The sequence below is a fragment of the Chamaea fasciata genome, unplaced genomic scaffold, assembly GCF_029207755.1.
Source record: "Chamaea fasciata isolate MVZ Bird 193981 ecotype frontalis unplaced genomic scaffold, bChaFas1.0.hap1 SCAF_1, whole genome shotgun sequence".
Lineage (NCBI taxonomy): Eukaryota > Metazoa > Chordata > Aves > Passeriformes > Sylviidae > Chamaea > Chamaea fasciata.
The window spans coordinates 27,408,307-27,435,318 of NW_027094086.1; the positions used below are offsets into that span (position 1 = coordinate 27,408,307).

At 41.9% G+C, this 27,012-nt stretch overlaps 1 protein-coding gene across 1 annotated transcript; it reads right to left on the reverse strand.

Annotated features, from left to right (window-relative positions):
- Positions 1-11,295: 11,295 nt before the first annotated feature.
- Positions 11,296-24,346, reverse strand: LOC136287008 (carbonic anhydrase 3-like). Its single transcript, XM_066179306.1, has 7 exons — positions 24,287-24,346; positions 24,010-24,207; positions 20,351-20,469; positions 18,400-18,492; positions 16,709-16,774; positions 15,080-15,235; positions 11,296-13,864 (listed from the first exon to the last, which is right to left on the reverse strand). Exons 1-7 carry the CDS (start codon positions 24,321-24,323, stop codon positions 13,745-13,747), a joined length of 789 nt encoding a protein of 262 aa, XP_066035403.1. The 5' UTR covers positions 24,324-24,346; the 3' UTR covers positions 11,296-13,744.
- Positions 24,347-27,012: the final 2,666 nt, after the last annotated feature.

The window sequence follows — 27,012 nt, forward strand, 5'->3', positions numbered from 1 at the left end:
TTAAGCCTTGTGGTGAAGACTCTGTCATTTCCCTCCCCAGCTGCAACCAGAGGTGTTTTCCAAGTGAAGTAAGTGTAAATAAGTAATTTGCATGCTTTAATTAAGTGTCCATGCAGTAATGGAAAAATTACAACTAGATCATAAATTTCAGCAACTGCTAAGAGGATAGATGGATTATACAGAGATTCCCTGTGACAAGGCACAGATGGGAAAGTTTCTGCAGGTAATACTGCCTTGTGCCCTCTCCATCTGGGCTGTTTGGCAAAACTCCACATCCTAGTTTAAGATTATGTGAATGTTCTCACATATTCACTTCACCAGTTCCAACTAGGGAAGCTTGACATTTTTGTGCATCAGAGAGACCACACGGTGAATCAGAAGCTGGAGCAAGGAGATGTTCAACAGCTTGTCTTCTTCTGTCTAGTTACAACCAGGCACTGCTGTGGTGCTTATTTACTGGTCACAAAATTTTCCCCATGCTTGCATAAATGAAATTCATCTACTCCTTGAGTTCCCTTGCTGACATGGAAATATGTGCACCCACATTCATGAAGTCCATCCAGGCAACAAATTTTAGTGCGTGTCTTTTGTTCAACAGCTTGGTCACAGTAAATACTGCCAAGTGCAGAGATCAGTCACTTGAAGAGGTATATCAGGAACCCTACATTCTGCGATGTGAAGATACAAATTCAAGTAATGGATTGTAGTAGTTTGAAGGCAAAACAAATGAGAGGCTCCAAGTCAGAGATACAATTTAATAGGAAAAAAAGAAAAAAAGGAAAGAAAGTAAAATAAAATTAATGCAATAATACAAAAGACCACTGACAGAGTCAGAATACAACCTGAGCGTAGTGATGGAAGCAGTCCAGATGAGGTGGTCTTCCTGAAGCAGTGATCCTGTAGAAAAGTCTGGTAGCTCGGGTCCTCTGGGAATCCAGTGGGTAAGCGCCCCTCTGGTGTTCAGAGTCTCAGCTTATATCTAGGCTGGAATGCTTGGTTCTTCCCTCTGGGCGGAGCATCTCACAATGGGATGGTGAGTCATGTGATAAGGCCTGATGGGCCCATTAACAGGAGGTAGTCCAGGAGGGGGTTATCTGTGAGCTGTGTAGCAAAGGTGCTGATGGCCCATTAACAGAAGATAAGCCAGAGTGGAGGAGGCAGGGAGCACTGCCTCACCTGGTTTCAACAGTTCTTGAAGATGGTGATAGAATATACTTCAACCCAGGACATTATCCACCCCTTATTCTATTACCATCTACATCATCCCAAATCAATACCTTCCTTAAACTACACACACACACATATATATATATAATGAAATCCTACACACAGTTCTCACCTAAAATAAGGTCTCCTTGTGGTACACAGTGGGTGTCTCCATCCTTTTGCATCACTCACCAAGTGTAACCAGGTCTTTGTGCAAAGACAACCCCACGGATGGGTTTGCCCTTGCCCGAGGTGGGATTAATCTAAACAGTCTTTTCTAACATACCTCTCATGTGTACCACAGGGACCCTATCTCCATCCACTGTATGCAAGGATTCAGACTGGGCAGGACCAGCTCGATTGATGGACCCTCGGGTATTGACCATCCAGGTGGCCTTCGCTAAGTTCTGTTCTCAATTTTTGAAGGTTCCTTTACTAAGTGCCTTAAGGGTAGTTTTAAGCAGTCCATTGCAGCGTTCCACCTTTCCGGCAGCTGGTGCATGGTATGGGATATGGTATATCCATTCGATTCCGTGTTCTCTGGCCCAAGTGCTTATGAGGCCATTCTTGAAATGAGTCTTGTTGTCTGACTCAATTCTCTCAGGGGTGCCATGTCTCCACAGGACCTGCTTTTCCAGGCCTAAGATGGTGTTCCGGGCAGTAGCATGAGGCACAGGGTAGGTCTTCAGCCATCTAGTGGTTGCTTCCACCATGGTGAGCACGTAGCGCTTGCCTTGGCGGGTTTGGGGAAGGGTGATGTAGTCAATTTGCCAGGCTTCTTCATACCTATACTTTGACTATCGTCCGCCATACCACAGAGGCTTCACTCGCTTGGCCTGTTTGATTGCAGCACAGGTTTCGCAGTCATGGATAGCCTGGGAGATGCTGTCCATAGTAATGTCTACTCCTCGGTCACGAGCCCATCGATATGTTGCATCTCTCCCTTGATGACCAGAGGCATCATGAGCCTAACGAGCTAGGAACAATTCTCTTTTGTGCTGCCAGTCTAGATCAACTTGAGATACTTTCACTTTGGCAGCTCGATCCACCTGCTCGTTGTTATGATGTTCTTCATTAGCCTGACTCTTGGGTACATGCGCATCCACGTGTCGAACCTTCACGGTCAGCCTTTCTACTCGGGTGGCGATGTTTTGCCAAATCTCAGCAGCCCAGATGGGTTTTCCTCTGCGCTGCCAGTTGGCTTTTCTCCAGCGGTCCAGCCATCCCCACAGAGCATTAGCTACCATCCATGAGTCAGTGTAGAGATAGAGCCTTGGCCACTTCTCTCGTTCAGCAATATCTAAAGCCAGCTGGACAGCTTTAAGCTCTGCGACTTGACTCGATCCACCTTCTCCCTCGGTAGCCTGTGCAACTCGTCGTGTGGGGCTCTATACAGCAGCTTTCTATTTCTGGTTAGCACCTACAATTCGGCAGGAACCGTCGGTGAAAAGGGCATATCGTCTCTCACTCTCTGGTAGCTCGTTATATGGTGGGGCTTCCTCGGCCCGTGTCACTTGCTCTTCTTCTTCTTCAGAGGATAATCCAAAGGTCTCACCTTTAGGCTAGTTTGTTATAATTTCCAGAATTTCAGGGCGATTCAGGTTTCTAATACGGGCGCGCTGCGTGATCAGGGCGATCTATTTGCTCTACGTGGTGTCGGTGGCGTGATGTGTGGTAGGAACCTTTCCCTTGAACATCCACCCCAGCACCGGTAGTCGAGGTGCCAGAAGCAGCTGTGCTTCAGTACCAATCACCTCTGAGGCAGCTTGGACTCCTTCATAGGCGGCTAAGATTTCCTTCTCTGTGGGAGTGTAGTTGGCTTCGGATCTTCTGTAGCTTCGGCTCCAGAATCCCAGTGGTCGTCCCCGAGTCTCACCCGGCACCTTCTGCCAAAGGCTTCATGACAGACCATGGCTCCCGGCTGCAGAGTAAAGCACATTCTTCACCTCTGATCCCGTCCTGACTGGGCCAAGGGCTACCGCATGAGCGATTTCCTGCTTGATCTGGGCGAAAGCTTGCTGCTGTTCTGGGCCCCAGTGGAAATCGTTCTTCTTGCGGGTGACTAGGTAGAGAGGGCTCACAATTTGGCTATACTCGGGAATGTGCATCCTCCAGAAACCTATGGCACCTAGGAAAGTTTGTGTTTCCTTCTTGTTGGTCGGTGGAGACATTGCAGTGATCTTATTGATGACTTCAGTGGGAATCTGACGCCGTCCATCTTGCCACTTCACTCCCAGGAACTGGATCTCTCGAGCAGGTCCTTTGACTTTGCTCCTCTTGATGGCGAAGCCGGCCTTCAGGAGAATCTGAATGATCTTTTCTCCTTTCTCAAAGACTTCTGTTGCGGTGTTTCTCCACACGATAATGTCGTCAATGTATTGCAGGTGTTCTGGAGCCTCACCCTTTTCCAGTGCAGCCTGGATCAGTCCATGGCAAATGGTGGGACTGTGCTTCCACCCCTGGGGCAGTCGGTTCCAGGTGTACTGCACGCCCCTCTAGGTGAAGGCAAACTGAGGCCTGCATTCTGCTGCCAGAGGAATGGAGAAAAAGGCATTTGCAATATCAATGGTCGCATACCATTTTGCTGCCTTGGATTCCAGCTCATACTGAAGCTCCAACATGTTTGGTACGGCAGCGCTCAGTGGTGGTGTGACTTCATTCAGGCCACGGTAATCTACTGTCAGTCTCCATTCTCCACTGGACTTACGCACGGGCCATATAGGGCTATTAAAGGGTGAACGAGCCTTGCTTACCACCCCTTGGCTCTCTAGCTCACGAATCATCTTATGGATGGGGACCACAGAGTCTCTGTCGGTGCGATATTGCCGACGGTGCACTGTTGCTCGGGCGATCGGCACCTGTTGTTCTTCAACTTTCAGTAGTCCCACAGCAGAGGGGTCGTCTGAGAGTCCAGGCAAGGTACTCAGTTGTCTGATGCCTTCTGTCTTTAGAGCAGCTATGCCAAAAACCCAGCGGTATCCTCTTGGGTCTTTGAAATACCCATTTCTGAGATAGTCTATGCCCAAAATGCATGGGGCCTCTGGACCAGTCACAATGGGGTGTTTCTGCCATTCTTTCCCAGTTAGACTTACTTCAGCTTCCAGTACAGTCAGCTCCTGGGATCTTCCTGTCACCTCAGAAATGGAAATGGGTTCTGCTCCCACGTACCTTGATGGCATCAGAGTACACTGAGCACCGGTATCAACCAGAGCCGTATATCTTTGTGGGTCAGATGTTCTAGGCCATCGGATCCACACAGTCCAGTAGATCTGATTGTCCCTTTCCTCTACCTGGCTAGAGGCAGGGCCCCCCTATTCTTGGTCATGGCATACATTGCTCTCTTCTTGTAAATATGTTTCTGAGGTTCCTTCAAGAGGATCAGTCATATCGTCATTCCTGTACCGTCTGGAGTTCTGTGCACGAGAGACCGGAGCAACATTGATTCTAGATGGGCTCTTTGTGGTAGGTGTTTCTCTTTTCAGTTCACGTACCCGGGCTGCTAAGGAGGAGGTGGGTTTTTCATCCCACTTCCTCATGTCTTCTCCATGCTCCCGAAGAAAAGACTAGAGGTTACTTCGGGGTGTGTATCTTCTCTCCCTGGCTGGGGAGCGCCTGCTCCTAATGGCAGAGACTCTCATTGGCTCTGGCTGGATATGGTAAATTTCTTCTTTAAGTTCTTTTTTCAGTTTCTGATGGCCTTCTTCAATCAAGTTCCGGACTTGCTCAGCCAGTCTTGTTTCCACAGATGAGACATGGGTACGAACTGGGGCAGTGACAGTGTCCTCGTAAATTCTTAGTTTATTAGCCAAGACACCTACCCTGTCCTCACCTTCCCTCCATTGCAGTGTTGCCAGGTAACGTGAGTACATCTCGGGTCCAAGCCGTGCAAATCTCAACCACATCCGTGATGTGCACTGGACACCATCTGGGTTTTTAGGAAATCTCTCATCTTCTGAAAAAATGATTTCCAACACAGCCAATTCCTTCAGGCATCGGATACCTTGTTCTATTGTGTTCCATTTTCCTTGGTGCACTTGGAGGTCTTCTTTACAAAGGTATCTATCCTTCACACTTGTTAGCAGTCGCTGCCAGAGGCTGAGAGGTTCTTGGCTTTTCCCAATCCCCTGGTCAATGACCACATCCCGGGACAACGATCCCAGTTGCCTGGCCTCACTTCCATCCAGAATGGTGTCATTGGCTGCAGCGTCCCAGATGCGGAGCAGCCAGGTCAGGATGGACTCGTTGGTCTGGCGGGTGAATTCCCTTCGCAGGTCACGCAGCTCACCCAGGGATAGAGAGCGAGTGACGATTTCTGGCTCTGTCTCTTCTGCTGATTGTGAAGGTCCTGCTGCACCCTCATCAGTCACTATGCGGACTGATTTGGTCCTTGATTTCTTCTTCTGAACGGGGGCAACTGCTACTGGTTTAGGCTGTTCAGGTTCGGTGATGGTTTGTGTGGAGATGCTGATGGCACCCTTAGTCCCTTTCTCCTCTGTGACAGTCTGCGTAGATGTGGACACTGTTGCCTCACTTTTGGCTTCTTTCTCCTCTGTGACGGTCTGTGTAGATGAGGACACTGTTGCCTTGCCTTTGGTTCCTTTCATCTCTGTGACACTCTGTGTAGACACTGATATCGTTGCTCTGCTTCTTTTTCCTTCTTCCTCTTCCTTCAGAACACGCTGTATCACACCATGTAGTGTTTTGATTCTAAGCATGGTGCGGGCCGTGCAGAGAAGACAAAGCAGGACTAACAACAACATCATGCTGTCCTTGGCATCCAGAGGGTATTCCATATTTTCAAAAACTGCTGTGTCATGCCTAAAAAGCTGGAAAAAATCATTCTTCACCCCTCCCCACAGGGGCTGGGTGAGATTGTTGAGGCCCCAGATGTAGCATCCTAGACCAGAACAAGAAAACAAAACTGGGTGTATATTCTGAATAATGTTCATTGCCTCAGAGTTTATCAAGCAATGGACATAATAGACTACTAAAGCAATTTTAGTACCATACCCTGGTCTACGCAGGAGCATTAAGACTGGCAGATAGTACCCCAGTTGTGGAAAAATATAGAGAGATAGATATAAGACACATGTAAGCATGTTGAGCATCATAGCGAACAGGTGTCTTCTTCAATACAAAATTGTAATTCTGACTTTTCTCAGTGCCTTGTGCCCCACGTTGGGCGCCAAAAATGTAGTAGTTTGAAGGCAAAACAAATGAGAGGCTCCAAGTCAGAGATACAATTTAATAGGAAAAAAAGAAAAAAAGGAAAGAAAGTAAAATAAAATCAATGCAATAATACAAAAGACCACTGACAGAGTCAGAATACAACCTGAGCGTAGTGATGGAAGCAGTCCAGATGAGGTGGTCTTCCTGAAGCAGTGATCCTGTAGAAAAGTCTGGTAGCTCGGGTCCTCTGGGAATCCAGTGGGTAAGCGCCCCTCTGGTGTTCAGAGTCTCAGCTTATATCCAGGCTGGAATGCTTGGTTCTTCCCTCTGGGCGGAGCATCTCACAATGGGATGGTGAGTCATGTGATAAGGCCTGATGGGCCCATTAACAGGAGGTAGTCCAGGAGGGGGTTATCTGTGAGCTGTGTAGCAAAGGTGCTGATGGCCCATTAACAGAAGATAAGCCAGAGTGGAGGAGGCAGGGAGCACTGCCTCACCTGGTTTCAACAGTTCTTGAAGATGGTGATAGAATATACTTCAACCCAGGACATGGATTCACTGTTTAACTTGAAGTTTTATAGTTCTATGCATATTGTTGCCTAGATGCTATTGTGAAGTTGTTCCAGGGAGATCTTTTCCAAGTCATGAGACTTCATTTCTTGATTAAAGACATTTCAATACAGTGAGAAGAAAAAAAAAGAGAGCTCTAATCTACTGTTGCTTTTTGTTCAGCATTTAAACAAAAACACCAGCAAACACCGAAAACTTCTGTAAAAATGGCAAACCCTTCAGTCAGATTCTGTGAAAAGGGAACGCTGTGCTTCCAGCTAGGATGACAGAGACTAGGACTAGGATAACTAGGACAGCCAAACTCAGCAAAGTAGCAAAAGCAGCAGATTTTTGTCAGGATTCCAAAAATGAGTAATAGCAATGCTTACTTTTATTAACTTTAACTAATACAATTTTAATTGTTGTATACTATTAGTTATTAACCATTAAAAGATCAAATTGATTGAAACAAACCAGAAAGCAAACCTCACTATAACCCAGATCACACCCAGGGTAAAAGAGTCCAGCAAGGAGTTTTACAGAGAACTGCCAGTCAAGATTGTCTGCAGTGGACTTATACCTCCCATCACCTTTAAGAGGAGGAGAAGATATCTGTAGAAGATACCCAGCAAATATTATGAATTTGGGGGTTTGAGGCTATGGGAAGAACATGCAGGAAATCTGGTTGGAAATGTTCAAAACATTTTATGGGACTTCTTACAGTGGCATTGAAATAATCTGATGATGGACACCAGTATAAGAACATAATTAGATTCACTATTAATTAATACTATGCCATATTTATGGTGTGTAATTTCATGGAAGTCCTGGCAGAATTATTACCTTAAAGGCAGAAGAAATGTCCCAAAGCCACAGCTTTATTTAGATCACACTGACTCTATCCCTTTCATAGAATTTTTCAGTGCTGGAAGTTACAGCAAAATGCTCCAAGACATTAGGCATGGCAAGTATTGTTTCTAAACTTGCATTCCCTACCTTTCCCAACAGAGACAATGAAATCAGTGTTTCAATTATAGGTCTTACACACTATTGGGCAACAAATCAACTTTCATCTGTTTATTCAAGGGTCAGTAGCATTTGCTTAGCTGTAAATTTAGATAGGCTGCTGACACTGTTGCCATTTGTTGCTCAATGATGTCTGACTAAAAAAAATATTTGATGATTATACACTTTCTCCAGCAGAGATTTATTACACAGACAATTCACAACATTGTGGGAGCTCTTAAATTAGGGCTTAATGGCTGGTACCCTGCAGTGTTAAGAAAAAAAGTCACTATTCTCTGAAAGAAGCTAACCTTAAAGAAAATGTCTTTGTTTTTTAATTCAGTGTGGAAATTATCATAACCATGAAGGATGACTGAGACGTGCAGAGAGAAAAGGGCTATGTAGACTGAAATTGCTATTCAGCCAGGGTATTGCTAGTGTGGAGGGTAACGTATCCTGCAGTCTTGATCTCATAATTACTCAAACCAGCAACCAATTCAGTACATAGCAGTGGGAGATTTTCACCTGTAACTCCTCTTACCTGTTGATAGGATTCTTTGGGACTTTAGGAATAGGATTTATCCAGACTATTCTCAGCCTATAAAAGCAAAAGCGCTTCCATGCATTGATTTTGTATGAATAACATGCAGACAAAATACAGAATATTTTAAGATAGAAATAAATACCAGTCCTTTACAATCAAAATTTATTTAAACACCAGATCCTGTAGCTCAAGAAGAACTTGGATAAGCTGCACTTGTTTCATTGCTCAGCTACTTGTGCAGGACTAGAAGAATTTGCATTGCCCAGGCCTTCTGTTAGCTGGAAGTGGTGTCAGGAAGGTGATTGTTGAAGAACTGGCTCCACCGTGTGGGCTCTGGAAAATGACCATTTCAAGCCAAGCAAGAAGCAGCATCCTTCACTTCAGTTTTCAGCAGGGATGTTTGTGTTGCCTGTGGGGTGAAGGTAGGATGAATCGTGGGAATGTCAGTTAAAAAAAAAAGAAAAAAAAATCATGGGGATTGTAAGAATTAAAAATCTTAGTCTAGTAAAGATGTATTATCTCCACCATAAAGGTCTGAGACAACTGGTCCCTGGGCTTGCTGGTCTAGTGCAGTGAGGAAACTGGTCTAACTCCAGGAAGGATTTCAAGTTCTTCAACAGTTTTCTGACAGATCTTCTGCAAGATATTAGTAACAGTAAAAGAGTGACAGTGTGCTATCAAATTTACCAAAGGCATATTTTTTTCCTAACACCTACTGCATGTTCTGCTTGCTGATGGCATGACAGAACTGCAGAAGCATGAGTTAATGTCAACCTCTGACTTAAGAATTAGTGGTAGAATCAGTGAGACTTACTTTGAGAATTCCCACGCAGATAACATTCTGTTATGCTCCTGCTTGTGCTAATTACTGGTGTAGTCTATTAGTGACTGAAACCTTTCTTTTGCATACCTGATGGCATCATTCCTTCCAACGTTCCTGATGGATTTTCCCAAGAGAGGCAGTATGCTATCTCCAGGGAGATCTTGTGAAACAGTGCTCAACAGAAGGGTTGCAATTTATTATGCCAATCTTTTTGTTTTCTGAAGCAGAGACAACTCCATCTGCATGAAGTTTGCTCTACTGTCCTACTCGATTTACCGTCTCGCTTAATGATAATTTTAATTCTCACACATAAATATATATTCCTATTAAGCCTTCTTTATTTGCACTCATGTTATTCACAGTTGTCCTTACTGAGAGTGCAGTATTGATTTAGACTGTGGGCTTTTATGTTCACTTCATTAGTTTGCAGTACAAATTGCATTTCTTTCTTCTCCATCCTCCTGTTTCACAGAAATTTTTTCCATCTACTATGTATTTTTTTTCCAAATAATGGTCTAGTGGAAGATGCCCATGGCATGGGGGTTGAACCTAGATGATCTTTAAGGTCCAACTCAGGCGTATGATTCTACAAGTGTTTTTCTCATTTAATTTCATGCACATTCTTGCAAGTATTGTGCTATCGAGTCCAAATATAGTTAAAATTTTCTATAATAGCAATAGTTTGTACTTATTTTTCCAGTAGTGTCACAAGTTCTCCATCTGTATTCAAATCTGTGTGTTTCAATGTACACAAATCTCTACAGTTTTTCTGTCTCTCCCTCATAAATAACCCTGAATATGTTAATTTTATTGCACTTTTTTTTTTTTTTTTTGCAAATCAACATGTACAGCAGCCATAAACTGAAAAGAAGATGCTTTAAAAAATATGTTTAAAAAAAAAACAAGCTTGAGTGTGATTTGATCTCTAATTCATTGTTGGTTGTGCATTACCTTTTGGAGGAGTGAGGAATGTTATAAAAAGTTCTATTAAATTCTTGGGCTTGGAAATAAAATAATTCCTGAATACATGTTTTGTGCTCCAGTATTGACAAAGATAAATGCCAGAATTCATTGAGATGAAAGGCAGATAGACAAGGTGGAACACACATCATACAACTGCTCCCTTTGCTGAGGCATGGGACAAAATGCCTCGGGAAGAAATAGATACTGTGCCATTTTGTCCAACTCCCTGACAATATAAATGTTCTTCAACGCTGATTACTCAGCAGAAAAACATCAGCAAGGACATCCAGGAGCATCTTTGAGATACAGAAAAAAAGAAGATACATGTTCTTATCATTTTGTAGTAGAAATGCAGAATCATAGCTGGTTGTACATGAAGGTCATACCAGGAATTCACAGTTCAGTTATGAATTTAAACACGACTGAAAGATGGTGACACCTGTTTCAGTTAATAAAAGCTCTGTAACTATAGGAATAGGCTTTTAATTTTTCCAGTAATTTCTCTTGTGAGGTGTGGGAAATGGGAAAAGTTTAATTATTTGTCAAAACCTACTAGATGGTAGTTAATTTGAATCACATGGCTGCCCTGCTGTAGTTAATATATACTTTATAGGCACTAAATTCGTAGGGATTTAGTGCCCCAGAATGATTAGGGTAATTTTTACTGTTTGGTTTTTTTGTTTGTTTGTTTGTTTTTTCTCTAAGATACATGAGGCAGCAGGATTAGAATCCACATATTCTGATTTTGTCACTAAGGTAATCAATGCTGAACTATGTCATTCATCAAAGACAGAAAGACAATGGAACAAAACTGTGTGCACTTTATTCTTCAAGGGAAAAACAAAACTTAAAAGCACATTTGCAGTGAGGCTGATGCTTTTGTGTAGTAATAGTTCAAAGACAGAATGGAATTAGAGGAGATGCATGAGGAAGCAATATAAATTTCAGACTGTATTTTCCTTTTTACCAACTACAAATCAAATGTTACTTGTTGGAAACAAAACAACTATTTCAGTAATTCATAAACTTCTGCCTATTCTACCTTTGAGAAACAGTAGAGGAAACATGCAAACCAAGCAAAGTGCACTCATTGGCTGATATTGCAGGCAATTACTCTTTAACAAGTTTGTGTGCTTCAAGAGTATAAACTAATTAGGAATTTTCAGAATTATGTAATATTTCAGGTAACTGATGTGCTTCTTGTACTAAACTCCAGTAGCTAAAAAGTACTAAAATGTCTGTCCCCCTTGTATTACAAGCATATGTATCAAAGAAAGGAGCAGCAAGGTTTTCTAAGTTCTTGATACTTTCAGTCATCACTTAGCATAAAAACAAGCAATCAATTTATTTTTTATGTAAGTCAATTTATTGATTCTCTGAAGACATAAAAGCAGTTATTTCAAGTGCAGATAACTAATCTTGTTTTATTGCCTCAAAAACAAGAGATTAAAACATCACAGTCAATGGCTTGTAGGTTGAAAGACTCAAACTCATCTCAGTTACTTTTGGTAAAATTTTGTCATCACCAAGATCAACTGCATATGAATATGAGAAGAAATTTTACACATAAGACACAGTACAGTAGAAAAAAACTGTTACTTATGAGCTTTCTGTAGTAACATTTTTATGTGTTGAGAAGATTTACATATTCAGGAGTTTAAAGAAGATCTAAAGGACTCCTAAAATCAATACCCTTGCAAGTGCTGCACTCATAATATCAAAAGCTGATCTTCTGATAAAATTAAGCCAGTGCCAAAACATTTGTAAACGGGATTCAATCAATACTTTAGCTTCTACTCACATGAACTTAGTTTTTAAAAAGAAACTGCTTTATACTAAGCAGAATTCATTCCTAATAAACTAAAATACTAACTTTCAATGGGAATTCGGCAATCCTTAGAACAATTCTAAATGAATAAAAAGGATCAAAATCGGCCCTCAGTTTTATTTCTGAATTCTCACTGAATTGTGCTGGTAATAGCAGCAGAATTTTCTAGTGTTGCCCATTCATTACTTCCCTGTTGGAGCACCATTTTTCTACTAAAGGTGGAAAGTGAAATAGTTAAGGAGAACTGGAAAATGCCTATTCCAGCCATTTGTAGTCCTTGGCTTTTTTTTCAGACTTTCACATATCCCTCATAAACACTGCTGTGAACATGTTTGTGGCAATATCTCCAGAAGAACACCCACTGCTACCTACTGATGAGTTCCAGGAGCACAGAGAACCCAGAGGCTTCCATGTGCTTTATGCACAGGATTTATGCACCACCTTTGACCATCCAGTCTCCTCTATGTCCAATACTGAATAATTACCTGGGTGTTGAATATAATGTAGATCTTTATTCACATTATCTGTATGTGGGTTCAACCTAGATAGTACTTGTACACTGAAATGATAGAGTTTACATGATGAAGGACAGGGGAAGTTGATTTAGATGTTTCTGTCTGCCAGTGATTCCTTCCTTGGATCCTATTTGAAAGCTGATTTGTCTCCCCAGAAAGGAACTGAGATAAACAGAATCCACTTATCCAGCTACAGAGTCAAATAAACACTTAGGTGACTTGACCTGGATTTTTCAGTAGTGGGGATGACAAATGACACATATGAATCATCCAGAAAGATCCTTTCCATATGCAAAAAAAATCCCTAATAGTTGAAACCATTAAGGTGTCAAATATAAAAAGCAGGCAGAGCATCAAGAATCTATCATTCTGGGAGATAACATAAAGCAGCAGAAGAAAGGCACTTCCCCCTCAGCAATACTAAAGCTGATATACTAAATGCAAAGCAATGCGATACCAGAAGGACTCTACACTGGATGGGTGAAGTAACAGCAGCAGTGAAAGAAGAAAAGATCTACAGTGGCAGCAGCAGGATATGGCAAAGGCAGCAAATGCTGAAATGACAGCAAGGTCTCTTTTCTTCTTCACACAGAAGCTGAGTATGCCTGATTTTACCCTCAGAACACCAATCTAATCTTGGATAAAAAACTATGAACAAGACAAGGGAAGGGAAAATCTGGTATGTTAAAGGGGTGCTTATTCTTTGGATGTCTCCTCTGAGGGTGGTGTGTCTGACCAAGATCACAGTGTAGAGACAGGAATTTCTCTCCTCTTCATCTACTGTTACGTCTGCTTTCCTGAACTACTGGTTCATTTTTTTGCCTTACTATATTGCCTTCAAAATTAATTTTGAATATTGAAAATGAGCCTATTTTTTTACAAGACCACAAGTCAGAGGAGTGACCATAAATGCTGAGGCATTTGTGGTCAAGAATCATTATTTCTCACATTTGCTTATTATGCTTAGTATTTGCATACAGTATTTTTCTGCCTTTAAAAACAGAATCACTTCTACCACTCAGAATTTCAAACTGAGAAACACAGACCTGGATCCAGAGGAAAAGCAGTAGACAGCAAAAACTAACTACACTTTTGTGATGTAGGGGTTTTCTCACTCATGTTCAGTGGAGTGAGACGAGCTTTTACTTGAACGAGGCTCTCACTGTCCTGCCCTTCAGAGGCTGCGGCGGGCGCCAGTTGTCAACAAGAGGGCTCACGGGCTCATTCTCACCGTTCTTGGAAAGGCTCCGCAGCTTTGCCATCTGCAAGGAAGAAGAATTCAAGTGGCCATGTGGAAGCACTGTGGACCTTACTGCCCAGAACAAACTCTGAGATGAAAATATAGCAACAAGCACACAGTGACAATGGCAGTCTCTAACAATAATGAGATTACTGGTAAAGATTGCTATAGCCCAGGAGTTTGCAGTGTTTCTGTGGGTCTTCACACTCTTCATCCACAGAACAGTTCATCATCTGACCCTTGCCTGGCCTTCTTTTGGATTTTTCTGATTCACGCCCACAGTGTGGAAAAAGAATAGGGCCCTACGGTGACCCTACTGGAGCTGCAGGCAAATACCTTGTGAAAATACAGCTATCTCTGAAGGAGGATCCAGACCTATGTCAGTCCAAGCCAGTGGAAGAAAAAGCTGGTGCAGAAGTTTGTATTTTGATCTGTAAGGCAGGGATACGCCAACTGGATCATTAAGTTGAATCATTAATTCAACACTCAGCTGCTGTTATTCAAATTAACTTAATTCCAGTGGTGCTTTGTTAATTGTTATCCTTTCATCCAAATGCAAAACAAATCTATTTTGAAAGCAGCCATTTCAGTAGAAAGGATATACCTTGATTTGTATTGCTGAAGCAGAAGGTGATATAAATAGCCAAAATTTTTGACACAAGAACTAAAAACATCACCTTATCCAGATAGGCTTTTTCCTTTTTTTTTCTTTTATTGTCTTTTTTTTTTTTTTTTTCTCTGTAAATGCACATTTGAGCTATGTGAATGCAATGGTACATCAATTTGTGTGAATATTCAGGTTTGCAGGTTGTAGGTTGTTTGATCTTTCTCACTGACAGCTTTTAAGAGGTCAAGGTCTGGACCAGCAATTTTTTAAACCGGGAAATCAGCAAAATATTAGTCTCACTTGCCACTTAATTATAAAGCATGTAGAATGAACTGAGGCTGCTGTGATGGCTGCATTTTGTGGCTCAGGGGCACTTCTGCCTTAGCAGGTTTTCTGGATCCCAAGAACATCACTGCTGAGGTTGTTCCAGGAAGTGTCCTGCAAGAGCACCTGACTGTCAGGGCCAGTTTTACAGCCCATTCCAACAGTCCATTCTGCAGGCAGTTTCTCACTGTCCACAGCTAAAGCTTGCCCTACCAAAAAGTGCAAGGGTACACAGGGCTTGCAAATCATCACACTGAGACACTGCTGAGTACTGGTAAAGGAGGAGCAGAGCTGGCTGGAGTTTACCTGGTCTGAGCTGACTTCAATGGGCTCCCTCAGGAGAATCCAAGTGATGCACTCCTCACAGGGGGGTGTGGTGAACGAACCGTGGTAGGTCCAGTAGTCCCGAGATTTGGGGAAAAGAATTGAAGGATCAAAGTGCAGGAAAGGAGCCTCCTTCCCCTTAGGGAAACAAAAAAATCCTCTGCAGTAACTCCAGAGATATGCATCTCAAAAGTCATCAGTATCTATGAAGTAATTAAACACCAAGATTTGTGGAGATATCAATCTCCTTTTATTCCTGTCAAGAACTTTCCCAGCAATTAATAATAACTGACATTTTGATTACTTTAATAAATTCAAAGAAATTACAAACTGAATTGTGTGGGATCAAAGCAAATTCATTTTTACATCTTTCTAGTCTAGAATTATGAAAATTGTGTTTTATTTTGGGACATTGGGATAAAAGTTATAGCCTGTGGCACTGCTGTTACTGTTACCCTTTTTAACCAACAGTATAGTGGCCAGGCATTTATCCCAGATTCATTACAGCCTTGTCTTCTATCTGAAGGAATTTAAATCTGCACCTCTCTCCTCCCAAGATTGTGCTCTAATTATATGTTCATGGTGACATTCTCAGTCTTTTCGCTGGTGCTATTACACTTAGTAAAAAATTAAAATATTTCCTGTAAGAGTACTGGGTCCTAAATATCTTACAAGTCGATGTGATTACCACCAGACAAGGGAGAAAGCATACATCAGATAACATTTCCTGCTAAATCTGCCACCAAATAGGATAGTAACTCCACAGGACTGTGATGAGTATTCCTTGTTTCCTCTGGGCAACCAAAACTAACTGAGGAAATACAGTTCACTTCTCTATTGATATTTTGGATGCAGCTCTGGGAAGGAAGATATATTATTCCTATTTCCTTCTTCTATCATGGAGAATCTTCTCTAGATCAGAACAAAGTGAGTGGCAGAAGCTGAAATTGTTTCCATGCATCCTTGCACAAATTAAGAGCAGAAAGAATGACTCCAATTATATCTTCCTGAAAAGATAATTCTGTAAGTTCAATGTGAATTTGCAAATAAATTCACAAAATTGTGCTTTTTCAGTGAATACAGTACAGTGACCAAGAAACTCCTCTGCCTGTAATGCATCAGAGCAACTGAAACTGCATGTGTGATAAATACACCAGTGATACCACCCATTAATTTATTCTGAAAAATAAGTAATCTTGGAAAATGTCTGTGATGGCAGAAAAGAAATAAGAGATAAAATACAACAAGTGATTCTTTGCATATCCAGTTATCTTTCTCTGCCTTACTTCAACTGTTGCTTTTTCCAGAACTGCTACTTGTAAATGGCAAAAAAAAATGACACAGGCATTATGAGAGAAAACCATCAAAAGAGATACCATTGACACATCGAGGTTTGATTGATAAAAAAATTTTCTTCAACAAGAATACTTGCAGAAGTGAGGAGTTAAATATTTAATTAAACAAAAGAAAGTATCCTGCTCCACAGCTTAATATATCATCTCTGGTGCTACTGTTTGGCATCAAAATTATGCCAAAATATGAATCTGAACTACTAATTCCTGTTTCTGTGGTTTTCCAGCAATGTTATATCACAAAAAATTGTCTTGATACCTTGGTCTTAATGTTTTCAATTTCTTCAAGAATTCTCTTCATCTCTGGTTTGGGAGTGTTTCCAACCTATAATGCAAAGAACAAAACTTTATCTTTTTCATCATGTTCCACAGTATTTGAAAGAAATTCAGAACATCCCATCTGTCATTAGGCGACAGCAGTCTCAGAGAATCCATCAGAGACTGACAGAAAATTGTGTGTATTCAAAGAACATTCAAAATAGCAGACTCCAGTAGCTAGTTTTGCAATTTGAACATGTGTTGAAGGACTCTACAAGGCATCATGCCTGTCTGAGGAATGGACTGCACAACTCAGTGTCACTACCCAGGGCTTAACCCTTGGCTCCTGCTTCAAAAGCAGCCCACAGCCACTGTGAGACGTCTGAGCACTTGGCAAAGTCTCGATGGCCTGAAGGGCTTGTGGTTCCTGCAGATGCTTCATTCTGCAGCACATACACAGTCAGATCAGACTTGATGTAAGACATGTGGCAAAGTCTTGTCTAGATGACCTCAGGCTATGGGGTCACTTTATTGCTTGTGTTCATGACATTTAGCACTTTCAAAATCTTTGATATCCCAGAAGAGTAAAGGCAGTATGCGTAAGATGGACTGTTACTACCATGCCTTGTTCCAAAATAGATTAACTTCAATTCCTCAGAAGATAATTCAATCCTCTTTTACTAGTGTCCCAAAACCCAGTAATGGAACATGACAAATTCAGAGAAAAACAGCAGCTCCTTCACCAAAGAGCAAGAAGGAAACAGAGAAAGAGGGCCAGAGAAGACAATGATGCTGCTTACTTTTCTATACGTTTTGGCCAATCTTAGCATGGCTGATAGGAATATAGTGCTGTGCTTTGTAAGTTGTGTTTTACAACATAAAACTTTAGCCTAAAATAGACCAAAAGGAATGACAAAGGAAGAATAATTGAAGGACATAGTCATAGGGGAGAATCTGGATAATTTAGAATCTCTTCAATTTAGACTAACCACAAGAGAAAAGGTCAGGTTGGCTCACAGTGTAATAGAATTAAAATGACACTGTGTCTAGTATGTCCAGGGACACTGTAGCAAAATTAATTACATCCACTTGCTCTTGCTTGTACAAATGCCACTTACTAGTGATAAAACAATAAAAGGACACCTATTCCCTGAGGGTGTGTTCAATCTGAAATGCCCACCTGCAGCTAAAAGGACTGAAGTTTCTGTAATTTATCACTTTTAGGCTGTGTGCCCGTTAGCATTTCTTGATGTCTTAGACCACATACAGATTTGATACAAGGATTACTTTCTTTCTGTTGAGTTTATAAAGAATCAATCTGAAAATAGTGGTACAGTATTGTTTTGTTTAAAAGTTTCTGTATTTCAAGGTTAGAATGTTGAGTGATCTTATTTTACCATCAATTCTTTCTTTTTGGAATATGTTCATTGAACTCGTTTTGATTCCTAGATTGTGTGGGAATCAGCAAGAGACCAGAGAAGGGAATCAGTCAACATAACCTTGCTTACAGGCAGATACAACACCTGCCAGCAGACAAAAGACAAGAGGAAACAGCCTATGCAGACCCTCCTCCTCACCCAGTGCACACCGCAGGGAAGAGTTGCAGTGCAGAAACAATGGTAACTTTTCCCCTGGCAGTAGAGAAAGAAGAAAAATAGAGAAAATTATAAAGACTGAATAATTGCCACTTACTTTCAGAAAAATGCCCACAACAGCTACGCCATCAGGTTGTTTTAAAGCTCCAGCAAAATTACCATGTTTTGGATTCCAGTGCACCATATGTAACTAAAAATCAATTAAACCTCAGTTATAAATACAAGAAATTGTCAAAAGCATAATCTTCACTTTAAATTAAATTAAAAAAAGATTCCAGTACACAGTGAGTAAAGGAATGGACATGAAAAAGAAAACCCAAGTAAGTATTACTGCTGTTCCTATGCTTTTATATGCTTATGCTTTCCATAAAGCATTGCTCTGCATTTAATTGAAGCATAGGACAAAGAAAATGGAGTTTACCACACAATATCAGACAATGCAACTATAAATAGTTTAATCCAAGCACGTGACATGCACACATGCAGTGCATAAAGCACCTACTGACATGCACTTCATCTCAAGTACATTTTTAGATCTTCAGGTTATGCAGATGTCAGCTCAAGGATTTACACTGCCTTGTATGTAGTGCATACATTACTGGTTTGTATCTCTTACTACTCTCGGCACATCGTACTGGAAGGGAGTAGGGATAAAATCTGACATTTCTTTCTCATGTCTACTTTCAATAATGCCGTATTTTCAGGATATATTTCAAATTTCTGCATCTCTGTCCAGAAAATCTCTAGCTCATGCATATAGCTACAAATGCTGCAACCAGCAGTGTGCAATCTCAGATTAAGGAGCATCTGGAACACAGTCATACAGGGGGAAGGGAAGAAAATCTTTTAAAAAAAAGTTTATTTAAAATAACAACAAAAAAGAAATTATCCTGAATGTAAATGAATCTATTGTTCTCTTTTCTTTCTAGGATAAGGATTTTAATGCTAAGGATAAAGTTGGAGCAACCATATATCTTTGGTTCAATGTAGCTAAAGTACATCTATTCCAGGCTTTCTTCTCCTGTCAATAAATACATGAGTACTGCTAACAAAAGTAACATAAAAAGTCTGTGCTAGAACTAGCCAAGAAATAGTTTGAGGAAGAAGATTTTTTTCACTTTCGTTGGCCTCAGAAAGCAGAACACTAGCAGAGGCTGGCTGTGGTTAAGGAACAGGAAAAAAAAATCCTAAGCTATCACCCACAGTCACCTCTGCAATGTTTGTGCACATCTGAAAATATCTGTCTCAGTTTTGTCCTGTGAGAGGTGGGCAAAGCTTCTCCAAGCTCCAGACCTGGAGAGTATAGGTGGAAGGCAGGGAAACCCCACTGCAGGATTTTTGTGGGCATAGGTATGTGTTTTGAGCCTATTCTCAGATAAGGTGTAGCAAGAATGCAGCCTTTGCTAGCAATTCTCTAGGATCAATAGTCAATTCACTTACATTTAGGATCTGAAGAAGTCTTCAGGGCCTAAAGCATTCATGATTTTTAACAAACTAGGACAACAGCCCTGCATCAAAAAAAAAACCCAACCAACAAAACCCAAACATTATGTTCTCTGTGATTCCTGAAAATAAACCCAGCTATTTTAAAGCAGAGATGTTCAGGAACTAAAACATACTCTGAATCAGTTTTAAGATGGATCTAATTTTGAGTGTCAGCTTATCAAATGCGCTTTTAGTGTGTTTTTCTATTCTTTCTGAAACTCGTTCAAGCTATACCAGAAATGACTAAAAGCCAAAAAAATTTCAGCAGAGCTTCCTATTTGGAAATAACAGATTGCTTTGTCGCAAATATTTTTGAAACATTCTAAGATACCAGCAAAAACCCTGGCACGAGGGAAAGCAATCCGTGTTAGTAGATACTTGCAGGGATACATTGGTTGGCAGATGCAATTTATCCCACTGCATGCTAAACAGCATTCACGAGCTTCACAGGCGGAGAAAAACCAGTAGCTGTTGGGAGAATGGTTAATGCGTTCTCATGCAAAATCAGTCAAATTCCAGTCAGCAGTGAATGCTGCTATACAAAGCACAAAAATCCGTCCCACCTCTGCCGCGTACTTCACGCCGTCGATGACGTGCTCGGAGCCGTGGTCGTCGGAGGAGCCCCAGTGCAGGTGCAGCTGGCGCAGGCGGTAGGCATCGGTGAGCGGGCCCCCTCTGAGCACTGCGGGGACACGGCATCCATCAGCGCCCTGATCGGCTGTGACCACCCGCTCTGAACACTGCAGGGCACGGCATCAGCGCCCTGATCGGCTGTGACCACCCGCTCTGAACACTGCAGGGCACGGCATCAGCACCCTGATCGGCTGTGACCACCCGTTCTGAGCGCTGCGGGGACACGGCAGCAGCACCCGCCCGCACCCGGCGGGGACGCTCCGCAGCTCCCCTCCTAGAGCCAGTCCCTCGCAAGGAGCCCACAGCACTCGCCAGTTTACGTCTGTTAGGAGTTCTTGTTTGATGTGAAGACTGTGGAAGCTGCTGTGAGTCAAGCACAGAATCAAATACCAGCTTCCCAACAAGCCTCTCTTCTCCTGGCAAGTGGACATACTATGGTTCCTGGTATGGAGAGGGAAGGGGGGTATTCACAGGTGATTCTTGTCAAGAAAGGGCCTTTCTTAAGAAGATTGGCGTTAGGGCTGTTAAATTAACCCAAAGGTGCTTCAAAAAGTACCTCCAGTCCATGATTGGCATACCTTTTACAGGTCTGACAACTGACCTGTAAACTATCTGTAACAACAGTTACAGATAATGAGCTGCTTAAAAAAAAAAAAAAAATTAAAGAAAAAAATTTAAAAAAATTTAAAAATTATCTATTTCTTGAAAGTGAGGGAAAACAATAAAGTTTAGGTCAAGTGAGTTAGAAAATTGTTCTTGAGCCACCAACAAGAGAAACTAAGAAGCTGTTACTTCTGCTGTGCTAAGCCAAATAATGCTGACCATGCATCAGTCTGACAGTTGACATCAACTCTGACTTTCAAAACATCACACCTGCTCTTTCAGCCTGGGGATTCTTTTGAGTAGGGACTGCTTAGAGGATAAGCTCTCAAATGTATTTTTCATTCATTACCTAAGGTTGGAATGAGTCGTGTTTCCTTACACAGAAAGCTGATAATGTAGTTCACAACTGCTGTGCCAGAAGGCCTTGTTTAAATAGCATTCAAGTTTGAACTTCTACCAATAGCTTTGAAGTTCAAAGTTAACATTGAAATCCTATTTTGCCCAATGGTCTCAAATGAATTCTTGATATCTTACAAGTTGGAATACCTACACAGAGCAAGAGGTTTAACTTTGCACTTTCTCTTTTTAGTTGGCAGGTGTCACAAGCATCAAGGGGAGGGCCAGAATAAAAGCACTGTTGAGACTTAAGCATATAGTTCCTCTTACTTTTTTTACTTTTTCATACATAAATAATCATAACTCAGTGCAGTATTGAGTAATATTGAGTAAACCTTCTGTAGAAGCCTTCAATGTAAAAATATTTTTAATATTACTATTATTATTATTATTTAACTTTCAAACATAGGACAAAAAAGGCATAGAATCTAAGGCCCAACTCCTCAAAAGTACTTGGTTGCCATTTCACACTGGAATCAATGGGAGGCAGGGGCTGAATTTATGTGATCAACCTACATTTAGAAGCTGAATCAGTGTCAGATTTGGAAACTCATTTACCAGTCATTTCTTACAGGTGGCCCTTTCCAGAGCTAAAATACTGTGAAGCACTTGAAAACAGCACTTCATAACAGTATACAAATTTCTTTAGCATTAAACCAAATCTTTTTAACATTCAAGATTTTCCATGTGATTGGAAAAAATATCTTCAACTATATTTCTTTTTCTAATTAAAATGGAATCAGTGACTACTACTTATCCTCATCTCTTAGCACTGCAGAAGCCAACAAATGAAGGTAATAAAATGTCAACAAAAGTCTTCCTCATGGTCTTTCAGAACTGTCAAGCATTGTATTTGATTCTGATCAGTTACGTGCCTATGAAACACATGAGTCCTCAAGAACTGTCCAGCAACCTGCAGAAAGTAATGGCAACCAGGAGTGGATGTACACACTGAATGCCCAAAGAAACAACAGAGGTGACACAGAGGGGAGAGACAGGGAGGAAAAGGAGGGAAGATGATTTAGAGGAAGCACTGCACCAAGGGCCGCTAGTTTGGCCAAATTGGGATCTTTCTCCAATACTGTTTCTTGGGCAGGCAACTTCTTGAGCAGCCTAAAACATTTCAGCCTTTAGGAAGCTGTAAAGAAAATAGAGTAGAACCACTGTGTGAAAATGTTCAATACCAATTTCCTTCCCATGCTTTCAGTCATGGCATTCATTTTATGCAGAGCTTTTGGAAGAGCATTCTGGCTTATAAACAAAACTTATTACAAGGGCAGGAAGTGACAAGACAAGGAAGAACACCTTCAAACTGAAAGGGAGTATGCTAACATTGGATATGAGGAAGAAATTTTTTACTGTGAGGTTGGTGAGGCACTGGAACTAGTTGTCTGAAGAAACTGTGGATATTCCATCCCTGGAAATGTTCAAGGCCAGGTTGAATGCACCTTTAGTAACCTGGTCTAGTGGAAGGTGGTGATGAGGGTGTGGTTGGAACTGGATGATCGTTATGGATGCTTCCAGTCCAGACCATTCTGTGTTTCTATGGTTATAAAAGTGCAATTTATGAGACCACTGTGTAGAAAATTTATTACCACTGTGGTAATAAATACTAAAGGACCATAACAATACATAACTTAGAGACAGTCCTGGTCCTAAATAGTTGAGATTCCATCTGAGAGACATGGAACAATAACAAGTAGCTGTAATGATAAATAAAGAAATCCAAGGAAACCCGGGAGTCATCAAGATAAACAAGCAGGAGAATGATCTTTCAATGTACTATGGATATATTTCTTTAGTGATATAGCTTACAAAAAAACAAAATCTTAATACAAGTGCCATGAAAACAGATGCACAGAAATACAAAGAAAAGTAACTAGATTAATTCCATTAATTAACTGTATTAATTCCATTAATTAGATTGCTTTCCTTCTTGGTGAAGGACCAATCAATACTGCATGATTTTGAGATGTCTGCATTATATGAGACTGTGAATTTATTATTCATTTTGACAATTGTTGCCTATCTGCATCTAGAGCTACTCAGATAGACCTCTGCAATCAAGTTCTGAACAATTTAATTTAGTGATATGAGATTGCTCACTCTCAATTAAATAACAAAGCCATTTCATAGTTTTCCAGAAACTATAAAATGCTGTTTGCATAAATGCCATTTTCATAACTTTTTCAGGCTCTGAGGTACCTAAAGAATTACCATACAGAAGAAATCACGATCACAGTGAGTAGAAATGTGTATAGAAGCTTTTTGTTTACAAAGTGCCTCAGAGCATTCTAAACCCCTCTGGACAACACTCTTGCCCCTTACACAAAACCTGAAGATGTGGCATCTATGTTGAAGGAGGTGACAGAGAGAGAACTCCACCATCCAGCTGAGTCTGTATTTCAGGGTTTCCCCTGCAGCTAACAGCCTTTCTGTCCCACCAGAATAAACTCCAGGAGCACCTTTTTTATGTTCCCAAGTGACTTCCCTGCTGGCCTGCCCAGGCTGGATACTAAAGGATGCTTTTCGATACCCGGCACTTTGCAAACCTTGATTCCTAACAACCCCCCAGAAAATCCAAACCGACCTGATCGATCAAAAGTGTCGTCGAAGACGACGCGGCAGGTGCGCCCGTTGTTCAGGATGGTCTTCGCTGCCCCGGGGTCATAGCTGGCGTGCCAGGAGGAGAGAGAGGAGTCGTGCTGCACGTCCTTGCTGTTGATCTCAATGGGCGACTGCTTATCGCCCTTGGCCAGCGGGTAGTTTTCGTGCCAGCGCTCGGGTCCTGAGGGATAAAGACAAAGAAACGTCGCCCCTGCTCAGGCGGGCTCCTGCCGGCCCCCCGGTGCCCCGAGCCCGCTCACCGTTGTCGCTGTCGTAGCCCCACACGGACTGAGCCATGGTGCCGCTGCCCGCGCCCCGTCCCGCCGCGCCGCTCCCCTCCCTCCCGGCCCAGGGGCCTTTTATAGACGGCCGCGGCTCCGCGTCCTCCCCGCAGGGCCGGGCAGGGCAGGGCTGGGGGCGGCCGCCGGGCAGGGCCGTGTTCTCCCCCGGGGGGAGGCAGGTGGATGCCGGCGAGACCCCGCGGCTCCTTCCATCCTCGTCCCGCAGGCGCGGCTCAGCCCGGGGACAGAGGGTGGACGGGCCGGGGGTGCGGGAGTGGCGGGAGCGTCCCGCAGCCCCCGGGGGCCCTGGGTCCCGGCTCGGGTGAGGAGAGGCTGCCTGGAGCGCTCAGCGGCTGCCCCAGCGCCGGCAGCAGACGGAGGGAGCTCGGATTGTCCCCTGCGCGGGCAGCGCTGCGGGCGTGAAGCACACCAGGTGATTCTGGACGAGCTCCCAGCGCAGGCAGGCTCCCCTGCATTCACAAATGCTCCCAGGCAACAACTCAGAAAGGCCCCAATGTCTCTCTGAAAAGGTATCTCACAGCCTGCAAAACCACTGAGCAAAGGGAGACTCTGCCACCCCCAAAGGAGGCCATTCCTGACCATTGGCTCAAGTTTGGTGTTGGTGTTGTCCAGTCAGTTCTTCATGCAGGGGGCTTTACACCAAATGTATTTCTCATGTTAGGCAATTTAGCAGTGGGTATTTTAGTCAGGAAAGCATTTAGGTCTCAGATGATGGGGAGCGAGCGGCAGTGTGGATGCATTAATTGGCTTCGTCCACACATCTATTTTGAATACTCAGAGCTTTTCTCTCAAACGCCAGCTTCGCTGAGATCTCCCATAGCTTTGTCAGTCCGTGCTAACACTGCTGCAACTCTGTCCACCTTGAGCTAAAAACTCAAACTACATAACTCAAACTAAATACTATTCTAAGATAAATATTTGGGAATCAGTCAAGAAGCCTCACAAACCATGGAGACTTCCAACACAGGTGCAGTGAACTTGTTCGAAAGCTCCTTGTGCCTGTCAGCACTGTAATGCAGCATGGAAATGAACCTGCAGCTTTGGGAGGTTCTACTCTTTGTGCTGCTGAGGTACAGGAAAAAGGTTGAGAAGCTGCAAGGTTGAGGAGCTTAGGACTACTTTGGTCCTATTTGATGTCCCAAAACCAGCTAGAAGATAAAGGTTCCCCTTCTAGTTGTGCTGTGTAGCTAGGCTAGTATAAATCTAAATATGGGCTTTGTTTAGCATAACTAAAATTACTTTATTAAACTTGTTTAGTAAATTCTTCTTGCTCTGAGTATAATCATAAGTAGACATCCTGAATCCTTTGAGACAAAGGTAGGACAAGATGTCTCACTTGGAATCTGCATCTGAGAAAATTTCTGTAGCGATGTAGATAGTGTTTTTACATAGAGAAGATACATCAGACTGAAACTCAATAAACCTAAGCAACTTACACAATTTTGTAAGAGGCATCCTTTTACTATCTTTAAAGGAACAGAGATGTGTTCATCATCAAAGTATCCTTCAAAACATAGTTCCTCATATCTTCTTTAGGCAAAATTCAATTAAGAAAGTACTAGGAAGTGACTTGGGTACAATGCTATGGAAAAATACATCTTTTTGCTTTCAAAAGAGAACTCTGGGACAAAAGTGAAAACTTTTTTTTTTTCTCTGTCATCAATCAAATGGATAATGTCACATCTGTTGGAAGGAAAGGCATGTAAAATTGACACCTGTTGCAATTTTAATTCAGAAAGCTTAGACATTAATCCTTTTGAATTGGTTTCTACCTTATCTGTCTAAAGAGAAACACTTGTGAGCTCATGAAATTCTAATTGGAGCAGCTCATTTTCTGTCTGTATAAGCAGACAGCTTTAGTGGCCTTGTTCATGGAAGTCTCAGAGAGACTTTTAATCAACTTTATACACACAAAGAATGCTTATTGGAGCCCTTTGTGGAAGTGAGGAACATGATTTGTATTACAGAGAAAAAGATGCAAGCCAGTTCTTCCCCTAGTATTTAAATTCTTTGCTCTTTGTGAGCATTTTTACAATCTTTATTAAAGAGCCCCAGCCAACATTGAAAGTCTTCGTATTTTAGCTTTCCAGTGAGCTGGTCCTGTTGCACCCAGAGGAGCATCTTTTTGCCAGCTTCTGCACATTGTGCCTGCCAGGCAGTAACTTACACACGAGTGACAAATGTACGTACTTGGATTCAGCCCCAGATGCTGAGTCATCCCACAGGGTCTCACTGACTGCTTTCTTCTCCTGTTGCTTTCCTCTTCAAAGCTAGAGCAAAAAGTAAATGTAGAAACATTACCTGCCTTAAGAGATAATCAGAATAACATTATTTTTGCATTCCTTAGGATCTACCTTTATTATTTTCTTTTGATATTGTCTCAGAAATTCATTATCATCTAACTTGTAAAAAATTGCTTTTTCTAGGAAATGAACACTTCTGTCACAGAAATACCATTATAATTAAGAAAAGGTCACAGCTTCAAACATTTAAGAGGCATGTAGTTACCTAGTGCATTCACAACTTTATTGCAGTGATTTCCTTTGATTTTGTAAACCTTGGACATGTTGTAAAAGCCATCAGTCATCTGAAAGAGCAAAGGAAAAAGCATGACAAGATCAATCTATACCATTCATGAAAAAGTTCAGGATTTCAGCAGCTGGAGACATGGTCTTGCCCAAAAT